Source organism: Apodemus sylvaticus, chromosome 12 (assembly GCF_947179515.1).
Source record: "Apodemus sylvaticus chromosome 12, mApoSyl1.1, whole genome shotgun sequence".
NCBI lineage: Eukaryota > Metazoa > Chordata > Mammalia > Rodentia > Muridae > Apodemus > Apodemus sylvaticus.
The window spans coordinates 39,774,309-39,799,204 of NC_067483.1; the positions used below are offsets into that span (position 1 = coordinate 39,774,309).

The 24,896-nt window shown below is 50.1% G+C and overlaps 1 protein-coding gene across 4 annotated transcripts in view; it reads left to right on the forward strand.

Annotated features, from left to right (window-relative positions):
* Plekha6 (pleckstrin homology domain containing A6) overlaps positions 1–24,896 on the forward strand; it is a 141,014-nt gene that overhangs the window by 81,369 nt on the left and 34,749 nt on the right. For all 4 annotated transcript variants that reach the window (XM_052200051.1, XM_052200048.1, XM_052200049.1 and 1 more), the window contains exons 4-8: positions 16,449–16,529; positions 17,460–17,574; positions 21,738–21,842; positions 22,729–22,801; positions 24,698–24,798. In XM_052200051.1, coding sequence (XP_052056011.1) covers positions 16,449–16,529; positions 17,460–17,574; positions 21,738–21,842; positions 22,729–22,801; positions 24,698–24,798 — 475 coding nt within the window. The remainder of the gene's footprint in view (positions 1–16,448; positions 16,530–17,459; positions 17,575–21,737; positions 21,843–22,728; positions 22,802–24,697; positions 24,799–24,896) is intronic.

Here is a 24,896-nt window from a genome sequence, read left to right on the forward strand (position 1 = left end):
TGTGTTCACAGGTTTGTGGAGAGCTGTTTTCAGCTCGAAGCTATCATATAAAGGTGCTGTGAGCATTGGTGTATATGTCTTTGTGTACGCACAGGCTATAAACCCTCTTGATAAATATGGAGGATTGCAATGGGTGGGCTTTATGGTGACTCTCTTTAATTTCTCAGCAAACAGCCTGCTTTCCCCCAGGCAGATGCACCTTTCCTATCTGTTTCAGAGCCTCTACCTGCTGAACGACTGGGCATTAATACGTCTTTCAATTTTAGTTGTTTTAAAACTACTGACACTCCCACACATTGGGTGTACACATGGCATCTCATGACTGTTAGCAGTGCACTTCCTATATTTCTGGTGGTGGTGTTTACTGTCTCCATATAAGTTGTGTTCTTTATGTGTTCTTGTGGAAGTCCATTGCTAGTTCTATATGTGGGATATTCTTTAATGGTCTTTCATTTTTGGATTAGTGTCTTTTTAAGAGCAACATCTTTTATTTGGTGAAGTTTGTTTTATTGAGTTTTCTTAGGCAACCCCAAAGTCTCTGAGATTTTTCTCTCATATTTTCTTCTAGAAATGTACTTTTTGTTATTGTTTTGGGGACTATGGTCTGTTTAATTGGTTGAGTTTGTAGTAGTGGGGTTTCTTTTTTGTAAGACCTATTTATTGTGTGTGTGTGTGTGTGTGTGTGTGTGTGCATGCGTGCGTGTGCGTGTGCGTGTGTGTGTGTGTGTGTGTGTGTGTGTGTGTGTGTGTGTGCAGGCATGCACACACAGGCCCACATGCATGCATATGTGTTCCTAGTACTCTTGGAGGTCAGAAGAGGGCATCAGATCCCAAGGAACTAGAGTTATGGATAGTTGCGAGCAGCCATATGGGTGCTGGGAATCGAACCCTGATCCTCTGCAAGAGCAGTCAATACTCTTAACATCTGAGCCATCTTTCCAGTCCTTTGAGGGGTTTTTCTCCTCTCTCTAGTTGGTTGCTTGGCATTTGGGGCTACCATTCGTCCAGTGCCATGTATTGAAATCACCTTTATATCTTGCTCAAAACAAATTTATCATAAATGGATTGACTTATTTATAGGGTAAGGGAGGTGGTGCAGGGAAGGAAGGATGATTCCTAAGGCTCCTCTCTGGTGGCCGCTCCTCTGTCTCTCTCCTCCTTTCCCCTTGGACCCAAGGCCTACAGGAGGCTCCCTCCTTTCTCTTTCCCCATCACCCTTAGCTGGAGGCTGGGAAACCCCAGCAGGGACGAGGACCAGCCAGTCTCTGTCTCTAGTGACTCCACCCTTTCTTGCTCCATCCTGCATCTCCCATTTCCTCCTCCTCCTCCTTTTCCTCCTTTTTTTCTGTGGTAGGACTTGAACTCAGATCCTTTTTCATGCTAGACTGGTACTCTACCATGAAGCTGTATTCTCAGTCCTGCTACCTCCTTATTCATCTGCTTTCACCCCTTCTTAGTCTTATTATGTAGCCAAAGATGACCCTGAACTTCCGAGCTTCCTGCCTCTCCTTCCCTCACCCCCCAGTGCTGGTATTATAGATTTGCGCCACTTAGTGCTAGGGACCAACCTCAGAGCCTGTGTATACGAGGCTAGCCTTCTGCCAGCTGAGCTACACGGGGAACCTTGGATTTTTTTTTTTCCGAGACAGGGTTTCTCTGTATAGCCCTGGCTGTCCTGGAGCTCACTCTGTAGACCAGGCTGGCCTCAAACTCAGAAATCCACCTGCCTCTGCCTCCCAAGTGCTGGGATTACAGGCCTGCGCCACCACCGCCCGGCTGAGCCTTGGATTTTGTTTGTATGGGACCTGGTCTCATTTGGCTCAGGCATCTCAAAACACACGATCTTCCCACCTTTGTCTCCTGAGTGCTAGGAGTTCTTCTTCTTAAAAATTTTCTGATTAGAGTGTTCTAAGTCCTTTGAATTTCCTTGTGAATTTTAGATTTTATCGAGTCTCAGTTCTTATAAAGAACTTGCTGGAATTTCGTTGCATCAATAGAAAAATATTGGGGGAATTGTCCTCTGACCCAAGAAAACAATTTCTCCTTCTTTAGATCTAATCTAATTCCTCTGAGTAGTGCCTTATTCCTTTCAGCACATAGATTTTGCATCTCGTGTCAAGCTCAGCCTTAAGCAGTCGGTATTTCCTCTATTATAAGTGGCGTTTTCATTGCTTGTTGCTAGTATGTGGAAATGCAACTAACATTATATATCCCAAGCGTCTCCCTGCCCCTTCAACCTCAGTTCAACCTAAGGTGCTGGGTGTCGGCCTCGTACCATAAGCTTTTAAACTGTTCTTTGAAAGCCCTGACATCTTGCTTTGTTGAAATCTTTTCAGTAATGGCTCTGAGACAGCCATGAAGGCAAGGTGAGGAGGAAGAAAGGGGTCATCGTAAATTCAAACCTTGCATAAAACAGATAGATCTCTGGCACGTTCTTGAGGGCAAATGGAGTAGATGCAACTGTAGTACAGCCCCTTTAAGAAACCGGGGCAAGCTAGACTCCAGGCGACTGGGAAGGCATTACTAAAGATAAGATAAGGACCCCTGGCGGTTGTGAATGAGGGTCCTGAGCCACTGTGGCTGGCTTACTGATAGGCAAACAGGAACCAAGGCGATAAGGAAAAGCACCAGTTACTAAACCTGGCTGGCTGAGGTTCAGAGCTAGCCGTGCATCTGGGGCTGTGAGGAAGCGGGGTGCCAACTATGTGTGTGGAGCAGAAGGAACTTGTTTTCTACTCTCCTGTGCTATTTTAGTTATGCTCACAGCAGCAGCAGCAGCAGCAACAAACATCAGGTAGGCTTTCCATAAAGGCACCGTGCGCCCGCCCGAGGCAGGAAGTGTTCGGTAGTACACGCCCATCGGTTTCTCACGCTCTCCTGGGATGCTCTGACTTTGCCTCCGCCTCAAGGCGGAGTTAGAGACTACCTGATTTCTTTCTCAAACTAGGAAAGTGTTGGCAAGGGACTCACCAGGCCCAGCTGAGAGCTACAAGCAGGGAGCTGCTCATTTGTGCATTTCTGCATAGATTTGCATGTGCCCTGCGCGTAGATACTTTCCTGCTGGATTTAGATGTTCTGAAGTCAGTTACCTATTTTTAAAGAGAAAAGGTGGGATTTTTTGTCTCTCCCCAAGCCTGCTTACCTGTCACCTGCATGTTGTTCCAGAGATGCACGAGTGATATCTAGAACTTTAGAATGTATAGACTATCCATGCTCACACAGTTTTTTATCTGTTGGTTCTCCCCTTCTTAGTGTATCCAAATCTCCCTCTTTAAACTCCTGAGTAGGGCAGAGGGGTAGGGGGGTGGGGGTGAGGGAGAGGAAAAAGGGAGAAGGAGGAGGAGGAGGATGAAAAGAAGAGATAGGGAAGAAGAACCCTTTAGCTCAGCAGCAAGTGTCCAGTTGCTTAGGAGGCCTCCAGGATTCTGTCCTTAGAGCAACTAGAGGCGTCCCAGGGTCTGAGATGGCCTTCCCTCTGCTTCTGTCCCAGGGCTATGGATGCTATGACTACTTTGTCTGCACACCCTCCTCCAGGAATAAATAAAAAATATCATCCCTCCCCCGGATCCTGGCTTCTCTATTGGCCTGCCTGGCAAATATTTCATAATGTGGGCTCATCCAATTGGGCACCATGCCAGAGTTAAGCGCCTCAGGTTGTAGGCGTGCTCCAATTAGGTGAGGAGGCCGGGGTGGGACTCCCGGCCCTCGCTCTCCTCATTATGAAGGTAGAGGGCAGCCAGCTGAGAGTCGCCCCTTGCTCAGGGTTAGCCAAAGGGGACAGACAGGACAGTCCAGGGCTGGATTGTGGCAGCCCAGCACTGAAGGGGTTAAGGCCAGTCAGCATGTGTGGCTGTTAATGATTGCTTTCCACGGGGACCTGCTGGGTATTAAAGGGAAGCCTTTCCCTAGTCCTGAGTGTGAGCGAGGTTAGAGGCAGCAGAGTCTAGGGATCGCAGGAGCTGGTGAGTAAAGCGACTGTCGGTTTGCTCTGTGTTTGTCTCTGTGGTTCTGGAGCCGGCGAGGAAGCGCTCGCTGCCTGTGTTCATCAGCCAGAGGGGGCTTTTGTCACACCACAAACAGATTTTTCAGCTGGGCCGGACTCTAGGCTCACCTCCTTTTGCGAGAAGGAACTCTTCAGAACGGTTCTCAGCTAAGGGGTGACCCTCCCAGTCGGAGATGCTGCCTGCATGGCCTGTCCAGTGGAGGAGACAATGGTTTCACAAAACCACCCTGTGTACAAAGCCCAGGGACTCTTCCCTCTCTGAGCCATTGTCTCCAGACAGGGGCCAGGGTCTCTGAGCAAAGCCGGATGGGATCGCAGGGACACAACCGAAGGAGGTGGGGGCAGTATGCTTGTAGAGGGGACAGAGAGTAAGTAGGCTATGGAGGGGAGCAGGTGGGACAGACTGCAGGCAGGACAGACTGCAGGCAGAACTGGGGATGAACGGGTCACTCGGTAAAAGGCTAAGTTGTCATTTAGGAGTAAAACTGAGATCTGGAGGAAAAAACAGAACAAATCTTTTGCTTTTAGGTTTGCTGTCTGTATTCTTCAGCTTTCTCCTGGAAGGGTGTCCCCTCACCCTCAATAGCACTTGTGGTCTTTGACACCTTCTGGTAATGTGACCAGGAGTATGGACAAACATTCTTGGCTTTGTGAGAGGCAGTGGGTGCAGTACCTGCAGAGATGTGTGTGTGTGTGTGTGTGTGTGTGTGTGTGTGAGTGTGTATGTATGTGTGTATGAGTGTGTGTGTGTGAGAGAGAAATAATGTGTGTGAGTGTATGTGTGTATGAGTGTGAGTGTGTGCATGAGTGTGTGTGAGATAGAATGTGTGTGTGTGTATGAGTGTGTGTGAGTGTGTCTGTGTGTGTATGAGTGTGTGAGAGAGAAAGAATGTGTGTGTTTGTGTGTGTGTATGAGTGTGTGTGAGAGAGAGAATGTGTGTGTATGAGTGTGTGAGTATGTTTGTGTATGAGTGTGTGAGAATGTGTGTCTGAATGTGTGTGTGTCCTATATGCTCATATGACTTTTTAAAAAGAACTTGTCATCAAAGAAGAAATGTTGACACCCTACCTCTCCCCCCCCCCTTTGCTAAGAGCTCTTTTGTTCCCCCTGTCTCTTGGGAGGAAGATGATTGGATGACATAATGCCTTTGGTCGCTCCACCTGCATAGGGACTGTCTCTGGATCAGGGCACTCACCATGCTGGTCTTAAAGGCAGATTTGAGAGACAGGGCAAACTCAACCCTTAGTGGCTTTGCTGCAATGCTTCCTTCTGGTGGGGTTTCCAGGAGGCAAACAGAAACCAGGACAATAAGAGGGAGGTGCTGGCCACTAAACCCAGGAGGCCAAGAGCAGAAGGAGCCAAGTTTCTGGGCAGTTGAGGCCAAGAAAGAGGGGGAAGTAGAAGCTAGGAGAGGAATGGACAGACTGGCCCTGTGTGCCTTGTGTTCAGATTGCCAGCCACAAATGCAACCAGACAGCCTTTATCTAACCCTCTCCGGGGAATTACAGAGGAACTGCTACACCCAGTGGGGTGGATGTCACCTGTGGGCTTGCCACACATGCTCAGAAGGACTTCTTGTTTGGTTTCTGTACTTGAGCTGTGAACTAGAGCCCTGTCAACAGAGCAGAGTTGTTGCAACAGGTAGGTGTGGGCAGACTCATCTGTAACTCGGGTGTCACTGACCAAAGCTGACATTGTCCTGCTTGGGAAGCACTGGGAACAGTGCTTGGGCACTAGGCCTAGGAGACCTTTCGTTTCTCTGAGACCATTTTCCTCCCGTCTAGTGTTCCGACCTGGGTTGGTTTTTCATAGATTGAGGTTGCATCACTGGAGACTCTCCCCAGGGCTCCAGGTCTGCATGGGGGAGGGGCAGAGGTGGGGAAGGAAGGAAGAGCCCAAGACTGACTATCTGGTGGCCGCTCCTCTGTCTCTCTCACTTCCTCCAGGTCCTCCTTTCCCTTTGGACCCAAGGCCTACAGGAGGCTCCTCCCTTTCTCTTTCCCCATCACCCTTAGCTGGAGGCTGGGAAACCCCAGCAGGGACGAGGACCAGCCAGTCTCTGTCTCTAGTGACTCCACCCCTTCTTGCTCCGTCCTGCATCTCCCATCTCCTTTGATTATTAGAATCTTTTCTAAGTCTATCCCTCTGGCCCTGAGCCAAGAAAGGCTCTTGGCAGTGTCAATTCCAGACTATGGGGCCTTAATATATCGATTTAAAAGCCAGTGGATCATTAAAATTTACCATAAGTGGATTTTCTTTTTTTCAAAACAGGGTCTTAGTATATGGCCCTAACTGGCCTGGAACTCACTATGTATGTAGATCAAGCTGGTCTTGAAATCACAGAGAACCTCCTGCCCCTCCTCTGCCCAGATTAAAGCTCTGCCATCTTTGATTAGATTTTTGAATGTGTCTTTTTATTTTTATTTTTTAAAGATAAACCTTCTGCTCCAGGCTAGCCCTGAGCTCCTGGTTGTTCTGCCTTTATCTCTCATACAGGCTTGTATCTCTCATACAGGTGTGTATCTCTCATACAGGCGTGTATCTCTCATACAGGCGTGTATCTCTCATATGGGCATGTATCTCTCATACGGGCGTGGGGCGTGTATCTCTCATACAGGCGTGTATCTCTCATACAGGCGTGTATCTCTCATACAGGTGTGTATGAGCCACTATGTTCAGCCTTGATTTTTAATTTTTACCTCTCTGTTGTAGCAAATTTTTAATTCTTTATTTTTTCTCGAGACAGGGTTTCTCTGTGTAGCCCGGCTGTCCTGGAACTCACTCTGTAGACCAGGCTAGCCTCGAATTTAGTAATCCGCATGCCTCTGCCTCCCAAGTGCTAGGATTAAAGGCCTGTGCCACTACCACCCAGCACATTTTCTTGTTGGTACTACCATTCTTGTTGGTATAGTTTAGGACTGTAACAGGCCTGTATTTCTGAGGATACTGAGCACATAGCCATTGCTAGAAGGGTAAAGTGGTTTGGAGTTGTCCCATATAATCTAAAATTGTTAGTGGCTGGGAGATCAGCCCTGTCTAGGAAAATGTGCTATGGTGGTGAGATGGCCCATGATGGTCCCTTCTAGTATGGCAGACTCCATGGCTATTAAGCCTCAGTGAGATGTGGCTATTCTGAGGCACTGACATTTTAATGCTTTTAAAACTTAATAAAAAATTGAGTATGACTAGTGACCACCAGACTAGATGGTATACAGATGTGAGACGCTCTAGTGACTATCAGAGTGTCACTAGATGGGATGGTGTAGATGTGGGGTGTTGTAGAGACCATCAAACTGGATGGTACAGGTATGGGGTGCTGTAGTGACCATCAGACTGGATGGTACAGATGTGGAATGTTGTAGAGACCATCAGATTGGATGGTACAGATGTGGGGTGTTGTAGAGACCATCAGACTGGATGGTACAGATGTGGGGTGTTGTAGAGACCATCAGACTGGATGGTACAGATATGAAGTGTAGCTTTCTTTATTAATAATTGTCACACCAGCCACTAACTGAACAGCTGTTACGTGTAAGCTCTCTCCAAAGTGCTTTATGGTTTTAATTTATTTTTTTCAAGGCAGGGTTTCTCTGTGTATAGCCCAGGCTATCCTAGAATTCCCTCTTTAGACCAGGCTAGCCATAAATTCACAGAGATCCCCCTGCCTCTGCCTCCCAAGTGCTGGAATTAAGGGTGTGCACCCCTACTTTCTGGTTCTGTATGTTTTTATTTAATGCCCCCCTACCACCCAGAAGCCCTGGTCTTGCTCTGTGTTAAAAAATGAAAAACTGAAACCCAGAGACACAAAGTGTCTCACAGAGGCTCCTGCCTGAGATCACTGTGCCACCCTTCTCCTGAAGGAGAATCTACCCACGGTGCTGAGACACCTTCCTCTATATGCTCTCCAAACCCTGTCCGGATCCCACGGGCCACGAGGGTGCTACTGAAGCTCCCGGAGCACACAGAGGCCCTCCTGGACACAGGCATTCCAGCAGATTCCAGGCTTGACCGTTGTTTGTTTGGTTGGTTGGTTGGCTTTGGTTTTTTGAGACGGGGTTTCTCCGTATAGTCCTAGCTATACAGAGCTGGAAACTCACTCTGTAGACTAGGCTGGCCTCGAACTCAGAAACCCGCCTGCCTCTGCCTCCCAAGTGCTGGGATTAAAGGCGTGCGCCACCACCGCCCGGCAGGCTTGACCCTTGTTTCAGCTTGTACTGGAGCCTCCTCACGTCAGTGAGACAGAGACAGATCAGCCCTTGGCAAGCTCCCAAGAGGCACAAGAAGTCCCAACCCCCACCCCCCAGCAGAAAGAGGCAGAGATTCCCACCACCCGTCTGTGTGCCCCCTTGCCCTGTCGCTCGCTCTCAGTCTCAGACTGAAGTCCCTCAGGGAAGTCTCACAGACTGGGCTTCGAAGCAGGTAAGGGACAATGCCAGCTTCACCTTCCTCTCTGCCTTGGCATCTGGTCCTCATGCGCCACCAGGTAGGAGCGCCAACCCCCAGCCCCTCCAGGAGCAGCTGTCTAGGCTCCCGCCTGGCAGCTCCAGGAGATTTATGGCTGTGTAATCTTTCCCTAGGCAAAGTCTCAGCTTTGTGACCAGTCAGAGCTGCCAGTGGAAGCGGGGTCCCTGTCCTGCTACCCCACCAAACACTCCTTCAGCTCTCTGTAGGAGGTGCACAGCCCTAAAGACTTAGGTCGTGGGCAGTTAGTAGGTGACTTCTAACTTACCCACACCCAGGCACTCATCACCCCACTGGAGACCCCCACCCCACTTCTGCATTGTCTCCAGACCTGCAGCTGGCAGATGTTAACAATAAAAGGGCTTGTTGTTGCTGTGTTCCGGGAGCTGTGAAAGCAGAGTCTTCTTCCACTGAACTATGAGGCAGAGAGATAGACAGGAAGGCCCAGGGAAGCTCAAGGAGATGGCTGCTTTGCCTGTCACTGTGGCCAGGATAAACGGTCCTCTTGACCCCTCCCTAGGCCTTGCCTGCCTCAGTCTAGGGTAAGAGCAAGACAGCAGGGAGTTTTATTTTCTTCATTCTGCACCCCATTCACAGCAGTAGGGCCTGTTTTTTCTCTGCTGTCTGGTCCAGTAGGAAGGAAGGCATCGCTTACTACTGGTGTTTTCTTGTAAAAATGAGGGACAGGCATTGAACAGCTTGACAGACTCAAACTGCTGGATGGCGAACAAGAAAGCATGGGATGCTTCTGAGGATATGGAAGCAGGGCTGTCAGGCTGGCTGGTTCCTGTCCAAACCCTCACTATAAAAGTCTATCCCATGGGGCAAGGAGGGTGGGGTTGCTGATCCCCGTGGGATGTGGTATGCCAGGACCAGATCTGCTGAGTTAGGAATGAAGAGATGGTTTGGCTGACCTTCAGTAGAGCCGGAAGCAGAAGCACCACGCTGCTGCCCTCAGCCTCTGAAGGGCAGGAGTTTGGGATTCAAGCCAGAGCCGAGGGAAGAAGCCTAATTAATTATTGCTCTGCCCTGTCGCCCCTGTGCATCCTGCTGACTGTTGGGAGGAGGCACCCTGGAAGCCAAGAGAAAGAAGGAGACAGGGAGACAGGAGGAGAGGGGAGGGTTGGGGAGAAGCTGGGGTGTGGGTAGGTTGGGAACTGAACCTACCATCTCCTTCCATTGTCTGGCTTGGCTCCCCAGGAAGGCCAGGGGAGGAAAAGTGGGGTCTTGGGATTGCAGGTAGCTCTCTGGGGTCTTGAGGTTACAGGTAGCTCTCCTTCCTCTCTTTTCCCCTCCTTGTCTTAACAAGACCCACAACACAGTGTGGGGACTGGGAGTGGGCTCACCCCACTTCTTTAGGCTGGGCCAGATTAAGGGGACATGCACTATTCTGTGCACAGTAACTCCTGAGTCTCAGGACTGACTGCAGTTCTCACTGACTTGACAGGTTATCAATATCAAGACAGACAGACAGACAGTGCCCCCACCCCTGGGATAGTGCACAGTCATTTACTGGCCAGGGAGGAGGCTGGCTTTGTGCTCTGGCAGGGCCTGTGGCCCGGTTTAACCTCCTGGGCTCTGTGTTATGGAGAGGTAGCCAGGCCCCAGGCACTGGCCAGAGAGGCTAGATTAACCCCAGAGAGGCATAGCAAACAGCTTTTTACCTGCTAGCAGGGAGGAGTTACACTGATCATCTGCCCAGGCTCCTGCCCTTTTTCAACAGACAGCTAGAATCCCATAGAGTGAAACAAATAATTTAGAGACAAGATAATTTGAAGTATAGGGTCGGAGAGTTGCATGTGTTTGCCTGTAGAATTTCTTTCTGCCCCAACTAAAGGCTATATTCCGTTTTGTGCCCAGCCTGTCCCCTCTCCTATGGTAGAATAAGCTGCCATTCCATACAGCAGGAGGGCAGCTACACGGGCTGGGAGGGGGCACACCTAGGGTCCTGACCTGTGCTTGCCTCATGTGTGTCTCCCTGGCAACTGAGACAACTCCCCTTCCTAAGGTAGAGGCAAAGCCCGGTGAGTTTCTCTGGCATCTCCTCCCTACTCTGGCCACCAGAGCTGAGGAAGGTGCCTCTGACCACTCAGGTTGGAGTGGAGCTCTAAGACTAGGCAGAGTGGACAGGAAGGGGTGTCTGGATCCTGTCTCCTGGACTCTCAGCTCAGGGTTCTAGCACGTCAAGGGGTTCCAAACTTGATTGGGAGGGCATACTATTTATACCACATTAGAAATAACGGTAGCCACCGAAAGCAGGGATGGAGTAAGGGCAGAGAAGAAAGACGCACGTATAGTACAAGCCCCAGAGAGGAGACTGATGGAAACGGTTCCTAGCCAGTGTTGCACTCTGCAGGGAGAGAGGGGGGAGACAGTGTTGTAGAAAGGTGGGGTGTGTTTCCACCTGAAAACCCCCAGAGGTTCTGCCTGGGCTCTCATCCCTCCCTTCGATTTCTTCTTGATGCAGCAGCTGTAGGTAGAACGGGGGCTGCCATGGGGGGGGTGGGTGGCTGGCTAGAAAAGTGTTTTCTCCCAGAACAGCCAGGGAGCTTCAGGAATCCAGCAGTCTAGAGAGCTGGGAATGTAAACTGAGCCGTTTTTTAATTGGGACAGGACGCTGGGGCAGATAAGGCTCTTTGACAATGATGATGAGACCCAGACAGGGAAATAGGGTAAGAGCCAAGCTTCCCTCGTGAGCTGCAGAATCCTCCCTGACATCAGGCACTGCTGGAATTTGCTGGCTTGGAAAAAGAAGGAATTGGGAGGGCTAGCTCCCTATCCTGTCTCTGCTCCTCTTGCTACCTCCACTTATGTCCTGCAGAGCTGGTGATGGGCATTCTGAGCTTGGGGAAGCATGGCCCAAGCTGACTCTGTCAGCAGATTCTCAGGGTCTATGCAAAAGAAGCTTCATGGCACAGTGGGGTTGAAAGATGGGGCATATTCTTCAGGCTTCCAAAGTCTATCATGGCGGAGCTCTGGACATCTACACTGGGTTGGGTATGTTTGTGTGTGTGCATGCTTGCTTGGGGCGTTGAAGACTCAGGTTTTAACCATGTGGTTCCAGGTGACCACTACATGGGAGCTGTGGATATAGTGAACCACAGAAATGCCCTAAGGAGGCAGAGGGAAGGGCTGGGTCTTGGCACTTGATGCGCCCGCTCCAGGCCCTCCTCACCTCCCTGCCTCACCTCCATTACTGTGTTCTTCATCTGTCTTTGGCTTCTGTGCCCCTGCACCCAGCATGTTTCTTGATCATTTTCAAGGATGGCCACCCCGTGTTGTGCACGAAATATTTCACGCTGAAGGTTGGCAGGAATTCATTCATTGGATTAGACAAGAGGCCTTGTTTGTGCATGAACAAACTAAAGACCAAACAGACGGAGCCATACTGCGGACTCTATGGGTACCGACCGGAAGACCGACCTGCCCAGTTCCCTTTCTTCTGGCATCCCCAGTGAACTACCTAGTCAGTAGAGACGTGACCGCCTCCCCGGCAACTCTGAAAATCAAGGCTGTTCTTTCTTCTGCCTCCAAGTCTTTACTTCCTGATTTCTACACTCCTTGGATTTGAAAAGTTCAGTTGGGTCTGTCCTTAGCCATCTGCCTTGAGAAGAGGCAGCTTTTTGACATCCCTAAGGGTAGTAAGGAGGAGGAGGAAGAAAATGGTTTCCTTTTAAAATATTCTATATCTGGTAAATCTTTCCTGCTATCTAACTTAAGATAAAACCCTGTCACTGTGTACAGGGTAGAGGTGAGGAACACCAGGCAGGCCTTCTGTGCTCTGACTTAACCCTGAGGACTTGGGTGCTCCCTCTGCTCAGGAGTCTGTGCTCTCCATCCCCACTCCCTTGTGCTGTCTTCGAATAGCACCAGAGAAGTAATTTAACTTGAGCGAAGGCTGTGGGAGGCCCCTGAGCTCAGCCTGAAGAGAAGGGGGATTTTTTTTTTTTTTTGCCTCCTAGAGGAAGAAAACTAATTTTCCCAATGCACCCCACCCCTCCCCCCTCCTGTTCATTTGAGCTTAATTTTCTTCTCCTCTTAATGAAGATGGATGAAAGCCAAGCCGTATATTCAGGGAAGCCGAGTGAGGGGGCGAAGGGACAGAAACAGACCTTCCCTCCTGGAGAGGAAGTAATTAATTGTGAGAGCTAAGGTAGGGAAGCCCTTAATAATGGAATACCAGCCTCCAAACGCAGGTGACTAGAAATGACACCAGAACTTGGGGAGGTTTTTTTTTTTTTAAATCTGTTCATTTGTACATTCAACAAAACTTTATTGAGTACCTATGATAGGCAGACAGGGAACTCAAGACTCAAGAAGGTATCTGGAAAGGTTTTGGCTCAAGGAACTGGAGACAGGTTCAACCCCAAATCTCAGGCCTCCTGCCACCAAGTTAAATCATTTACCAAAGTCCCACTGAATGGCTGAATGTATTGACCTTTTGGATTTCGGATTAGCTGTTTAAATATCAACAGCTGTGACCCCAGTTACACCTGGCCAGCTTGTCTCCTCGGGGGGGGGGGGGGGGGGGTTAAATAATAATGTTGCCCATTTGTTTTTCTATTTACTGTTCCCATTGTTCCTCTGACCTCAGTCCAAACAATTAGATCAGTCCCTCCCTTTGGAGTGTCTACTGTGATATCACAGAGTTGCCATAACAACAGACTATGAGGTCAACCGAATGCCCGGTGCTGCAAAACGAAGCACCTTGGTTAGAAATGAACCTGTCGTGTGAATAGAAGCATAGAGAGAGCAGAGGAGCTGGAGCTTTACTTCAGAGCATCTTGGCTATTTAAGATGACATTGAGCCTGGGTGCTCCTTTGCTGGAATCCTTTACGAACCTCCAAAGCACTTGATAAGAGCTTGTCTGGTGGCAGGGGGATAAAGAGGTGACCTTCAAAAGGCCTTGCAAGAATCCTAAAGCACAGAGGACAGTAAGAAACAGATTTGACTAGCCTGACCTATGGAAAATTCGGGGGAATTAACATCCATGCAAATCTCCTAGCGGCCGAGCAGATCTGACAGTTACCAGCTGGAATTTATCATCTTGCATCTGGGAAGATTTGCAGCAATAGATACACAATGACCCCCGCCCACCCACCCCATTCCCTGCCCTCTTCCTCACCAGCCTTGGGAGGAAGGTTTTCTTCCACTTCGTCTGAGTACAGAAGCTGATCTTTGCCAGCAGCTGGGACTCCACCAACATCCTGGCCATCCACTTGGGCTGTGTGTGTCCAGCTTCTTACCAGCTGGACCAGCACGCTTGGAGGGCCAGCAAGCCATGCTGCTGGAGAGGCGAGTGGGTCGGGCCGATCGCAGAGTCGCTTCGTGTATTTTGCTCCTGTCTGTATAGACGAGAGCTGGGCAGGCTGAGAGAAGAGAACGGAGCCGTCTTCAATTCTCTTCAGCTTCACAGCAACAGTAACAGCCAATGAACCTGAAGCTTCCTTTAACCCTCAGAAGGGCTTGGAAGGTCTCTGAGAAGCAGTAGGTTTGCAGCCCCAGAGTCTGTGTCTGGGCTGGAAGCTGGGGAGGCCGGAGCACTTCCTCCCTGCAGGTCGGGCTGGCGTGAGTCTCCGTGCAGATGGGAATGCAGGCCGGGCTCCTCCGCTCGCCCAGCTGCTCAGCGTCCTTAGCTCAGTGAGGTCGGACTACCTGGAAGCGGTACACCTGCTCCGTGCATGCCTCTCTCCATCTCTGCATTTCTTTCTCATGAACCTGAACTGGGAGGAGATCCTCTCTTCATCTATTCTACCTCCAGACCTCTAACGTAGCATCGCAGGCGAATGCTAGGAAATTAAAGCCACAGGCCTCCTAGGGCACCCGGGCTACCCCTCCCATTGCCCAGAGAGAACCCCGTCCCTGTTCTGTTCTCCAGTGCTAGAGCCAGGAAGAAAGGGCAACCCATGGAGCCGGCCCCAGCTCACCCTGCGTCTCTGCCACAGCATTGAGAACTGGATCCAAGGACTTACTTCTCAGAGGGATGGTAGCAGCAGGGTGGCTGGTGGCTCCTCTCAGGCTGCCGAACTGGGGACTGAGCTTCCAAAAAAGATGTTGAAGTTTCGGGCTGATCGACGGGTCAGGTAGGGATTTCCTCTGTGGACCAGGAGCCTTGTAAAATCACAGCAAGCCAAGTTGGTTGCTCATCCTGTTTGAATTTAGGGCTTGGTAAGGGGTCTTGCTGGAGACCTGAAAGGAGAGTCTTTAGGTCAGTGGCTGCTGCTGCATTGCAGTGCCTATGAAGGGGAGGCTATTTTGAAATTGGTAGCCGTGGGTGGAAGAGGGCAGGCATTGTTTGTAGGGTTGCTGGGTAGACAGCTTAGGCCAGAGAGAGGTGCGCTATGCCCTGGAAAACTAAACTGAGCAACAGCAGACTGATATTGTGTGTGTGTGTGTGTGTGTGTGTCTGAATAACTGCCTGCAGGGTGCTCCCAGAATTAAAGGTGCCTGGAGGGATTGGGTGGGTAGGAAGGAGGTAGACAGTCTACACATTGGACAAAACAGAGAATCTGCCATTTTAAGGATGTTCATTTTTCAGATTGCTACCCTCAGCCCTGTAGGGGGCCAAAGCCAGAGATGAAGGTTAACAGGCAGGCACTCTTCCCCTGTGATCAAACTGAGGGACCATCCTTATAAGATTCAGAAAGGAGGAATGGCTATAGTTTCAGAACTAAAGGGTAGATTACCAGTGTACCGAGTTTAAACCCAGGTCTGATGGCTGCTGGTCAGGTTTTAGGTCCAGCTCAAGCTATAGACTCCAGGTTTCCAAAGAGACTGAAGATGTTGCCTGCTGTGCCTCTTTCTCCTGCATATCTGTGGGTTTGATCCGAACAGCAATGGTTGGGCACGGGGTGGGGGTGGGGGGGCAAGAAACACCCTTTGATATCATCTTTCGCTTCATCTGGCATCCTGAGGGCTGGGATGTGTCCTGGGGTACTGGGAGACTATGGAAGGGACCAAGCACAACACACTTGGCTCAGGCTCTGGTTGGGTAGAGGATGGTTGAACAGAGGGCCGGCTCTTTGCTGTGGGTGTTCTTAAGCAGCTCTGTCCCCATGCCTGCTCCTTTGGTCAACTGGAGTCTGTGCTGGGCTCTCCAGTATATCTGAAGAGACTTTTAACAAATCTAGCCTTCATGGGCTAGGCAGTACCATATTCTTGCCAAGTGGTCCCCACTTACCAAAGCCATTGCTCCCCTGGAAGATGCTGCTCTCCTTCTGCATGCCCCCCACAAAGCCCACCCAGGAGCTGGCTTGACATCCTGTCAGCCAGAGGTACTGTCTCCTGATGCACCCATACATCTCATTCCTAGACCCTGGGACTTGCTTTCCCCAAGCTTCCTGGCAGGCTCTCTGCATAATTCCCAGGCCCACTCTTATCCATAGCGCCCCTTAATTAGATCCAACTGTTAGGCCAGAACTGACCTTTGATGCTTAGATGATCCAGAGGGCTCTACAACGTCCAGTAGCCTCTGAACGGGAGACCATGGTCTTGGAGTATGGTTAAGTCCCAGCTCCTGGAGTTTCCGAGTTTCCTGATGAAGCATGGAGCAGGAGAGGAGTCCAAGGTCACAAGAGAGTTTTTTTTTTTTATTCAGCAAATTATGAGCAAGCATTTTCTGTGTGGCAGGCGCTGTCCCTGAGAGGCACGCTGCTGCACTGAAATCTTGACTATGTCAAACTCGGGGCTGGAAAGCCCCTTGTCACCCTCCCTCCCATCCTTAACGTGGCCACTGAATGTGTTGAGGAAAGTTTGCAGCAGCCTGGGATCTCTGTCTGGAGGTTAAAACTGAGAGGTGGCTAGGTTTCACCTCTCTCTCTGACCCCACCCACCCACATCTCCTGTACTCTAACCCAGGCATTGCCCCTCTCCCTAATGACCCTGCTGGGGAAACAGCACCACAGCTCCTTCTATGGCCTGCCAACCTTGGGCTTGTGACTCTGCCCTCCATGACTGATTGGCAGCTTTCTCTCCCTCCACAGCCACAATGAAAGACGCAACACATTTCGACACCCAGTGACTGGCCAGATCCCAGAGGAGAACAAAAAGTTTGACTTGAAAGCGTAAGTTCCCCTCTGCTTGTTTTCTGTCCTTTGCCACTGCTACTGTGTGTCAGTGGGGCAGGGGAGGGAGGGAGGAGGAGGTATGTGCGGTTCCTCACCACCTCTGGCCATATCTCTTGACCCCTCACCCACCGTTCCCAAGTGCTGGCAGACAGCAGGTTGATGTGTCCCAAAGGTTGAGCTGAAGGAATAAAAAGGCCTGCTCTCGTGTTGGGGTAGCACCCGGAGGTAGAACAGGGCAATCTGATGTAATCCAGAGATCTAAATGTTCACGCTACACTATGAATCCTGCCCTACTGATGGGGGAGGGGTAGTTCATAGACCACTGATCTATTGTGCCTTTGATCAAGGATTTTTTCCACCCTCTGGGATCAAATACACAGCTTTAAGTATGCCATCGAACCTATAAAGTAGAGAAGGCTGAAGGCCTGGGGGTACACGCTTGTAATCCCAGTTTTGGGGAGCCTGAGGCTAGAGGATCTTGATTTCTAGGCCAGCCTGTCTCAAAATAAGGTACAGAGTAGCAGGCAGTCTATTATATAGTCTAGATTTTTAAACATACATGAACAGGAGAAAGCTACACAGGGTGGCACATGCCTATGATCTCAGAGTTTGGTAAGCAGAGGCAGGAGAATCAAGAGCTCAAGATCATTCTTAGCTACATAGTCTGAGCCCAGTCCAGGCTATGCAAGACTCCCTGCCTTTAAAGAAACAAACAAGAAAAACAAAATAAGCCAAAGTCATAAATGAACAGAGAAGAAGAGGGAGATTATCTAGGAAGGGCCAAGGAGCCCCTTCGATGACTTCCTCACCGCACCTCGGGCTGGGATTTTGTGCTGCTACTGGGGCAGTGGGGACAGGGCGGGGACAGGGATGGTGCTTTGGTTGCTGGCTCTGACTATTTCCCTTCCTTTGTTGACCTGAATTCAGATCGGCTTTGGACATGTCCAACAAAACAGGTGGGAAACGTTCTGCTACCATCAACAGTGACATATCCAACCACACCATGGTGTCTGAGGTCCCTCCAGAGCGGCCCAACATCCGGGTGAGTCCAGCAGAGCCCTACCCCCCTCCACAAACTCAGGCAGGAGATGCTTTCAGTTCAGAGGATGTCAGGATCTTCAGGAAAACCCTTGCTTGCCCAGCACATCCATAGACTCCAGTGGGCAGGCAAGGTGGTACAGGAACCCGGGGCAGAGTGGAAGAGAAGGAAGTTCAGACAAGTACCTTAACAGAAGAGGAGGCTCCACATGGGGCTCCCTATCTCACCCTACTAGTCTTTGAAAGGAAGTAGCACCTTAGGAGTGGGGTTTTCCAGGAGTGTAGGGTGTCAAACAGCATCCTGACTTCTGCCCCATAGATGCCAATGGTCCTCTCCTGTTTTCAGGACCAAAAATGTCTGCAGATGTTGTCAATGTCCCCTGGTGATAAAATCTCCCATTCTTCTAAGGACCACTGACCTAAGGGCACAGCAAAAGAACCTCCCATGAAGGATGAGTTGATTGGGGGCTGGGGGATCGACATGGGATGAGGAGGAAAGGGGGGTCTGGGAAGACGAATTCATCCGAGAGAAGGGAGCAGGAATGTGTCCTTTGGACTTAGTGACAGTGTGGAACTTGGAGACTTTGAGAAGTAGTTTGAGAGATGATTGATGAACATGGAAGATTGAGAGGGGTGGGAGAGGAGATGTAGACAGAGCAAATGGGGAACCACTAAGTGGACAGCGTGGACGGTCATGTGTCCATGCAGGGGGGCACTGTCTAAGAACCAAGTGTGTGTTTCTGTGTGTGTCCTAGCAAGGGTGCATTGAAAACACAGTTGTGCATGTTGCAGAATCTGAAAAAAAAAAGCATGATACTTATGTAAAATGTACAAAGAGGAAGAGCAGGTGTGCATATTTATAGACATATCTGCAGCAGGAGTGTATAACCATGGACAGGAGACTGATTTTTGGGTCAGTGGCTGCCCTGAGGGAAGAGAAAGGTAACGAAACTGAGCCTCAAAGGGAGGCTTAAGTCGGCTTGCCTTTTCTTATTAGGGAAAAGAACAACAGAAAGGAATGATGGTCGTCGCCATGATCCCTGCTTTTCTGAAACATTTGAAATGGTTCAGAAAGGTGTTTCAAATTTTGGTGTGTGAGAGGAAATTGTGTACGGGTGTCCATGAAACAGGAGGATGTTGTGTCTGTGGGAGGACGCTGTGTCTGTGGGAGGATGCTGTGTCTGTGGGAGGACACTGTGTCTGTGGGAAGATGCTGTGTCTGTGGGAGGATGCTGTGTCTGTGGGAGGACGCTGTGTCTGTGGGAGGACGCTGTGTCTGTGGGAAGACGCTGTGTCTGTGGGAGGACGCTGACGCTGTGTCTGTGGGAGGACACTGTGGCTGTGTCTGTGGGAAGATGCTGTGTCTGTGGGAGGACACTGTGTCTGTGGGAGGACGCTGTGTCTGTGGGAGGACGCTGTGTCTGTGGGAGGACGCTGTGTCTGTGGGAGGACAATGTGTCTGTGGGAGGATGCTGTGTCTGTGGTCCCTAGAGATGCCAGCTGGCTTCATGTGCTTTTTTTTTTTAACTTTCCTTCTTTCCTTCCTTTCTTCCTCCTTCCTTCCTTCTTTCTTTCCTTTTCTTTCTTCTTCCTTCCTTCATTCTTTCTTTTCTTTTTCTTTTTCTTTTTCTTTTTTTTTTCTTTTTTTGGTTTTCTGAGACAGGGTTTCTCTGTGTAGCCCTGGCTGTCCTGGAACTCACTCTGAAGACCAGGCTGGCCTCGAACTCAGAAATCCGCCTGCCTCTGCCTCCCAAGTGCTGGGATTAAAGGCGTGCGTCACCACTGCCCAGCACTCCCTTCCTTTCTTTATGTTTTGTTTTGGAGACAGAGGTCCTCTGTGTAGCCCTGGCTTTCCTGGAATTCACTCTGTAGACCAGGATGGCCTTGCCTCGAAGTCACGTAGGTCTTTCTTCCTCTGCCTCCTGAGTGCAGGGACCATGCTCAGCTCAAACCTTAATTTTTTAAAGCCAGGGTGGCTCTCTCACTGAGCCTGAGGCTCTCACTGAAGCCCCAGGGACTTTCATGTCCCTTCCTCCCTAATGCTTACCCTGTAGCACCTACCTTTGACCTTTGTAAAAAAGAAAGAAAAAAAAACTTTTTTTAATTACATGTTTATGTCTGTGTGAGTATACACATACACACAAATACACACATATGTGTATATATGTGTGTGTGTGTGTACACGCCTGTGCACATGAGAGGGGTGTCCCCAGGAAGGTTATGTAGTCTAGGGAAGGCTATGCTGTGCTTCAAAGGATAAGTCTGGAGATAGCACGAGAGAGAGGCTGTCCTTACCCATGAGGGAGTACAGTGAACAGAGGTTCAGGAGGATGGGGAAGAGGCAGAGACAGGACGTCTGTGCTAAAGCAGCAGAAAGCAGATCATAGACCCAGCCAGATATTAGAGACCTGGTCTTCTGTGCTGTGCAGAGAAATTTCATAGTTCTCCTATGTGATGGCCATTACTGAGAAGATAAAATGTTTTTAAATGGGATTTGAACATGCATGATGTAAACCTGTGTGTGTGTGTGTGTGTGTGTGTGTGTGTGAGTGTGATTGGCAAAACCAAAAGAAGAGCCTCAGGAGGGATGTTAGTATTGCCTATTGTTTTAGGTTGGCCAGGGTCTGAAAATAGCCTCAATTACTCAATTAAATTAATGACATTGTATGAGCTGTTCCAGAAAAGGCGTTTGTGTGTGCATGCGTGTGCGCACGTGTGTGTGTATGTGTGCACGTGTGTGTGTGTGCACACGTGTGTGTGTGTGTGTGTGTGCATGCGTGCACATGTGCAGGAAAAGCGTATTTGGCTCACAGTTTGAGAGGATCTCAGTTTGTCAAGCTGGGAACAGCAGACTGAGTGACAGGACGCATGGCAGAGATTGTCATATCATGCAGTTCAAGAAGCAGAGAGAAGGGCGGGACTGAGGCCAGGTATATCCTTCAAAGCCCACCTCTTCGGGGTCCCACAGCCTTCAAGAAAACTGGGAGCCCCACCAACTGGGGACCAGGCATTTGACATGTGTGCCTTTAGGGGCTGTTTCACATTCAAACTATAACAGGGAGGCTTTGGAATCTAGGGAGGAAAAAAGATGAGGCTCTTCCCAGTAGCTTAACCCAGAAAAGAAAGAGGCTCTTACAGTAGATAGACAATGAGGCTTCAAGTTTAAGGTGTGTGGGCATTTGAGAGAGATGCTTTCAGCTCTGGCTGAGGAGAAGCAGCTAGAGGAGGGTGTCTTGAAGGTGTGTGTGTGTGTGTGTGTGTGTGTGTGTGTGTGTGTGTGTGTGTGTAAGAGAGAGAGAGAGAGTTTGAGACCAACCTTTTTACAAAGAGAGTTCCAGGACAGCCAGGGCTCACACACCAAAAAGAGCATCATCAAGAGTGGTGAGATTTCCACAGTGATCGAATGTCTTCTGGTGGAAAAGGTGGAACAAGTCAATAGCAACAACAACAACAAACAAACAACCCACACCAATCTGCTTTGGGAGCAGTAAGGAGAAGGAAGTGTTAGGCAGTGCTCAAGGAAAGCAGACTGTTGTTGCCAGACACAGGAGGAGCGACATGTCCACGTGGCGGTGAGGAGCCAGAGGACACTGTCCACCCTCCAAGCTCTGTGGGCCCTCTGGTGTGTGACAGGAACAGGACGTAGAGCAGATGATAGAGGGAAGTCACAGCGTGTGCATGCCAGAGCCTGTGCAAGAGGTGGCAGTGAGGAGAGCCAGGGAAGAGAGGGAAGAGCCAACCGAGGCCTGCTGGGTGCTGCCAGACCCGATGACCCGAGTTTGACCCCCAGAACATGATGGAAGGAGAGAAGGGACTAAGAACTGCAGATCATTCTCTAGTTTCCTCTCCCTCACCATGGCATGCACACCCCCAAAGTAAATAAATGTAAACAAGACATCAGAAGGGTAAACTCAGAAATCTTTTATTTCCTCCCAAAAGAAAAGAAAGGAACTCCGCAACAAGTAGTATGCTGAGATCCATGTTTGAGATCAGAAGATCCAAAGAATGAAGAATCCATGCCTTTGAGTTAGCAGAGACTCAAAGCTGCACAGCCAGGGCACCAGGGACCCACTGGAGAGATTTGCCCTTAGCGAGGGCAGCTCTCTTGCTGACAGAGCTAGAAGGAGAGGAGGGGAGTTTGGCTAACTGCTGTCCTTGCCTCCTCAGGCAACTCGAACTTCCCGAAAAGCCATTGCCTTTGGTAAACGCGCACACTCCATGAAGCGGAACCCCAATGCACCTGTCACCAAGGCGGGCTGGCTCTTCAAGCAGGTGAGGCCACCCAGCCTTGTTGCTTAAAATAACCACCACTTTCTTCACAGTGCTGTGAGCTCTGTACCCACGGCAGCCTCTGTGCTCTTTGGTATCTTTCCCTGTTGTCTCTGAACATTTCCCAATTGTACAAAGGCTCTGAGAAAATGAAAACCTCCCCAGTCTGTGCCTCTCAGGAGGCAGAGGCAAGGCAGATCTCTGAGTTGTAGGCCAGCCCATTTTACAGAGTTAGGACAGACAGAGCTGCACAGAGAAATACTATCTGGAGGGGGGGAAGAAGAAGAGGAGGAGTAGATGAAGAAGAGGAGGAAGAGGAGGAGCAGGAGAAGGAGCAGGAGGAGGAGCAGGAGGAGGAGGAGGAGGAGGAGGAGGAGGAGGAGGAGGAGACGAAGAAATTCTCCCCAAAGTTAACTAGTATTGAATATTGAATTTGGGGCTCCAACATGAGATTCCTGATGGGCAGAAGCAATGACTCTGAAATACACCCTGTCACTGATCTCATCAGAGCCATACAGGGCACATCCTCTGCACATCTCCTTGCTGTGGTGGCTTCAGTCCTGAGGTTTCCCAACTTTTCCCTGGCTGGACACTACTGTGTTCTCGTCCGCTCTTCTACTCACTCATTCTGGGGTACCTTTCCCCCTTTTATCTTCCCCAGGGGAGACTCAGAGCATCAGGATGACCGAACTGGAGAGTCACAGGCAATAATCTAATGTCAGCTCTCAGCATCTGAGATCTCAAGGGAGTCGGCTGCCACGTGCTAGTGGCTGCGCTGCAGCTAGAGCCGGGCTGTCCTTGTAACTAGCGCAGAGCTTTCTGACTGCGGCTGCCTCCCCTTCCACACCCCCTCATGGCCCTCCCATCTGTCTGTCTGTGTCTCCTGCAGGCCAGCTCCGGGGTGAAGCAGTGGAATAAGCGTTGGTTTGTCCTGGTGGATCGCTGCCTCTTTTACTACAAAGGTGAGTTTGCGGCGGCGCTGCCAGGGTAGGGGAAGCCGGGGACCATTCTGTCTCATCCTGTCTTGCTGTCAGGTTCTGCTTTGGAAGGTCATTGGCTGGTGGGTCTCTCCAGGCGGGTTCCCAGCGGTAGGAGGCTGTGGCAGTGGGTTGACAGCCCAGTCTCAGTCCCCGTTCACGTATGCATTTAGTTCCTAGAAATCAGTACTTATCCGGAAGGTGCTAGTTCTGGGTTCCAACTGATGATACAGCAGCTGAACAGGGCAAACATTTGGATAGTGAGATTTCTGGGTAAGGGGAAGAGGAGGAGGAGGACAAGGAGAAGGAGGAGAAGGAGAAAGTTTCTCATTACTGCTCTAGTAGATGCTGCTATTGCTCTTCCCCGTGGCCCAGCAGAATGTGTAAGCTTATCCAGAATATAAGAATGTTTACACCATTTTGTTTACTGTGAAGTCCACAGCACCAAAAAGCTCTGCAGCAGGAAAGATGTTCAGGCAATGCTAGATAAACAGATGGCCCTGGCCTCTACCTTCTCTGTCACCCCAACATTCACATGAGGCTCCCCTGCCCCAACATGAGGGCAAAGATCTGATGAACTCCGGCACAGTCGCCTCTAGGAAGTACACGGCAACATGTGTCGGCGGAAGCACAGAGGACCCAAGCAGGACTAATGGCAGTAACGGTGACATCATACCAGGCTGCTGCAATGGGAGGGGGTGGGCACAGGCACTGTCTAAGCAAGAGAGCCTGTGCGCTTCACTTATCTACAGGAGGAAGTGCTGGGTTCCTCCAGGCTCCTGGGAGCACTGTGGTGAATCATTAACTCTGACAAACAGTAGTCGCGCCTGCTCGCCCTCTGCCCTGGAGCTGCTTGCTCTTCCTGAATTGTAGCTGAGCAGAGGCTATAGATACAGAGTCAGGGACAGAGGAAAAGTCCACAACTAAGGAATGAAAGATTTCCTTGCCCTAGAACTAGCATGGGACAGGACAGAGGGAGGAGTCAGGATCCCTGAAGAGAAAAGGTCAGGCAGACCAGAGGACGCTCATGAGCGGGGTGAGCGCGCAGGGGGATGGTCTTGGGACACCTGTATTAATCAATTTTCAAGGCTGGGTAATTGATAAAGAAGAGAGGTTTGAGAGTCTGGCACCAGCATCTGCTCTGCTGGGGGCATCTGTGCCGCTTTGGCACATGCCAGGAAGTAGGAGGACAAGAGGGAGCACATGGGAAAACAGAAGAGCCTCACTTTGCAGCATCCTGCTCGGGAGGAGGAGCCAACTCTAAGATGGCCATGTCAACTGGGCACACCTTTAATCCCAGTGCTTGGGAAGCAGAGGCAGGAGGATCTCTGTGTGTTGCTGTTGAGACCGTTCCTGCTTATCAATACAGGCAGACAGGATAGGGGTAAAGGAAGCTGGCTTGGAGTTAGGCTTCCTGCATTTTAAGATTGATCCACTTTATGGTTAAGGAACCTGAGTCAATCATAACCTGTCAGTTGACAGGGAACAGGAGAGCCTCTTCATGGGGCATTTAGGGGTGTGGATCTAGCAAGGAATCGAATAAGCCTTACATAAAGTGAACACTTGGAGCTGGAGAGATGGCTCAGTGGATAAAAGCACTGACTGCTCTTCCAGAGGTCCTGAGTTCAAATCCCAGCAACCACATGGTGGCTCACAACCATCTATAATGGGATCCAATGCCCTCTTCTGGTGCTGTCTGAAGAAAGCAACATTGTACTCACATATATAAAATTAAAAAGAAAAATCTTTAAAGAACACTTCTGAAAATCCATAGGGGACACAGAATATTTCATTGGTATTTATCGTAGTAAGGGTGAAGAGCCCCTTGCCCGCCCTTCTGCATCAGGACCACTCTCGCACGTACCCCTCCTTCCCCGACAGATGAGAAGCAGGAGAGCATCCTGGGCAGCATCCCCCTGTTGAGCTTCCGGGTGGCAGCTGTGCAGCCCTCAGACAACATCAGCCGGAAGCACACGTTTAAGGTCAGCAGGGCTTCCTCCTCCAGGTGGGAAAAGGAGGGCATGTGCTCTTCTAGAACTTGGGGCTGGAGCAGAGTCAAGTACATGTCCCTTAGGATGAC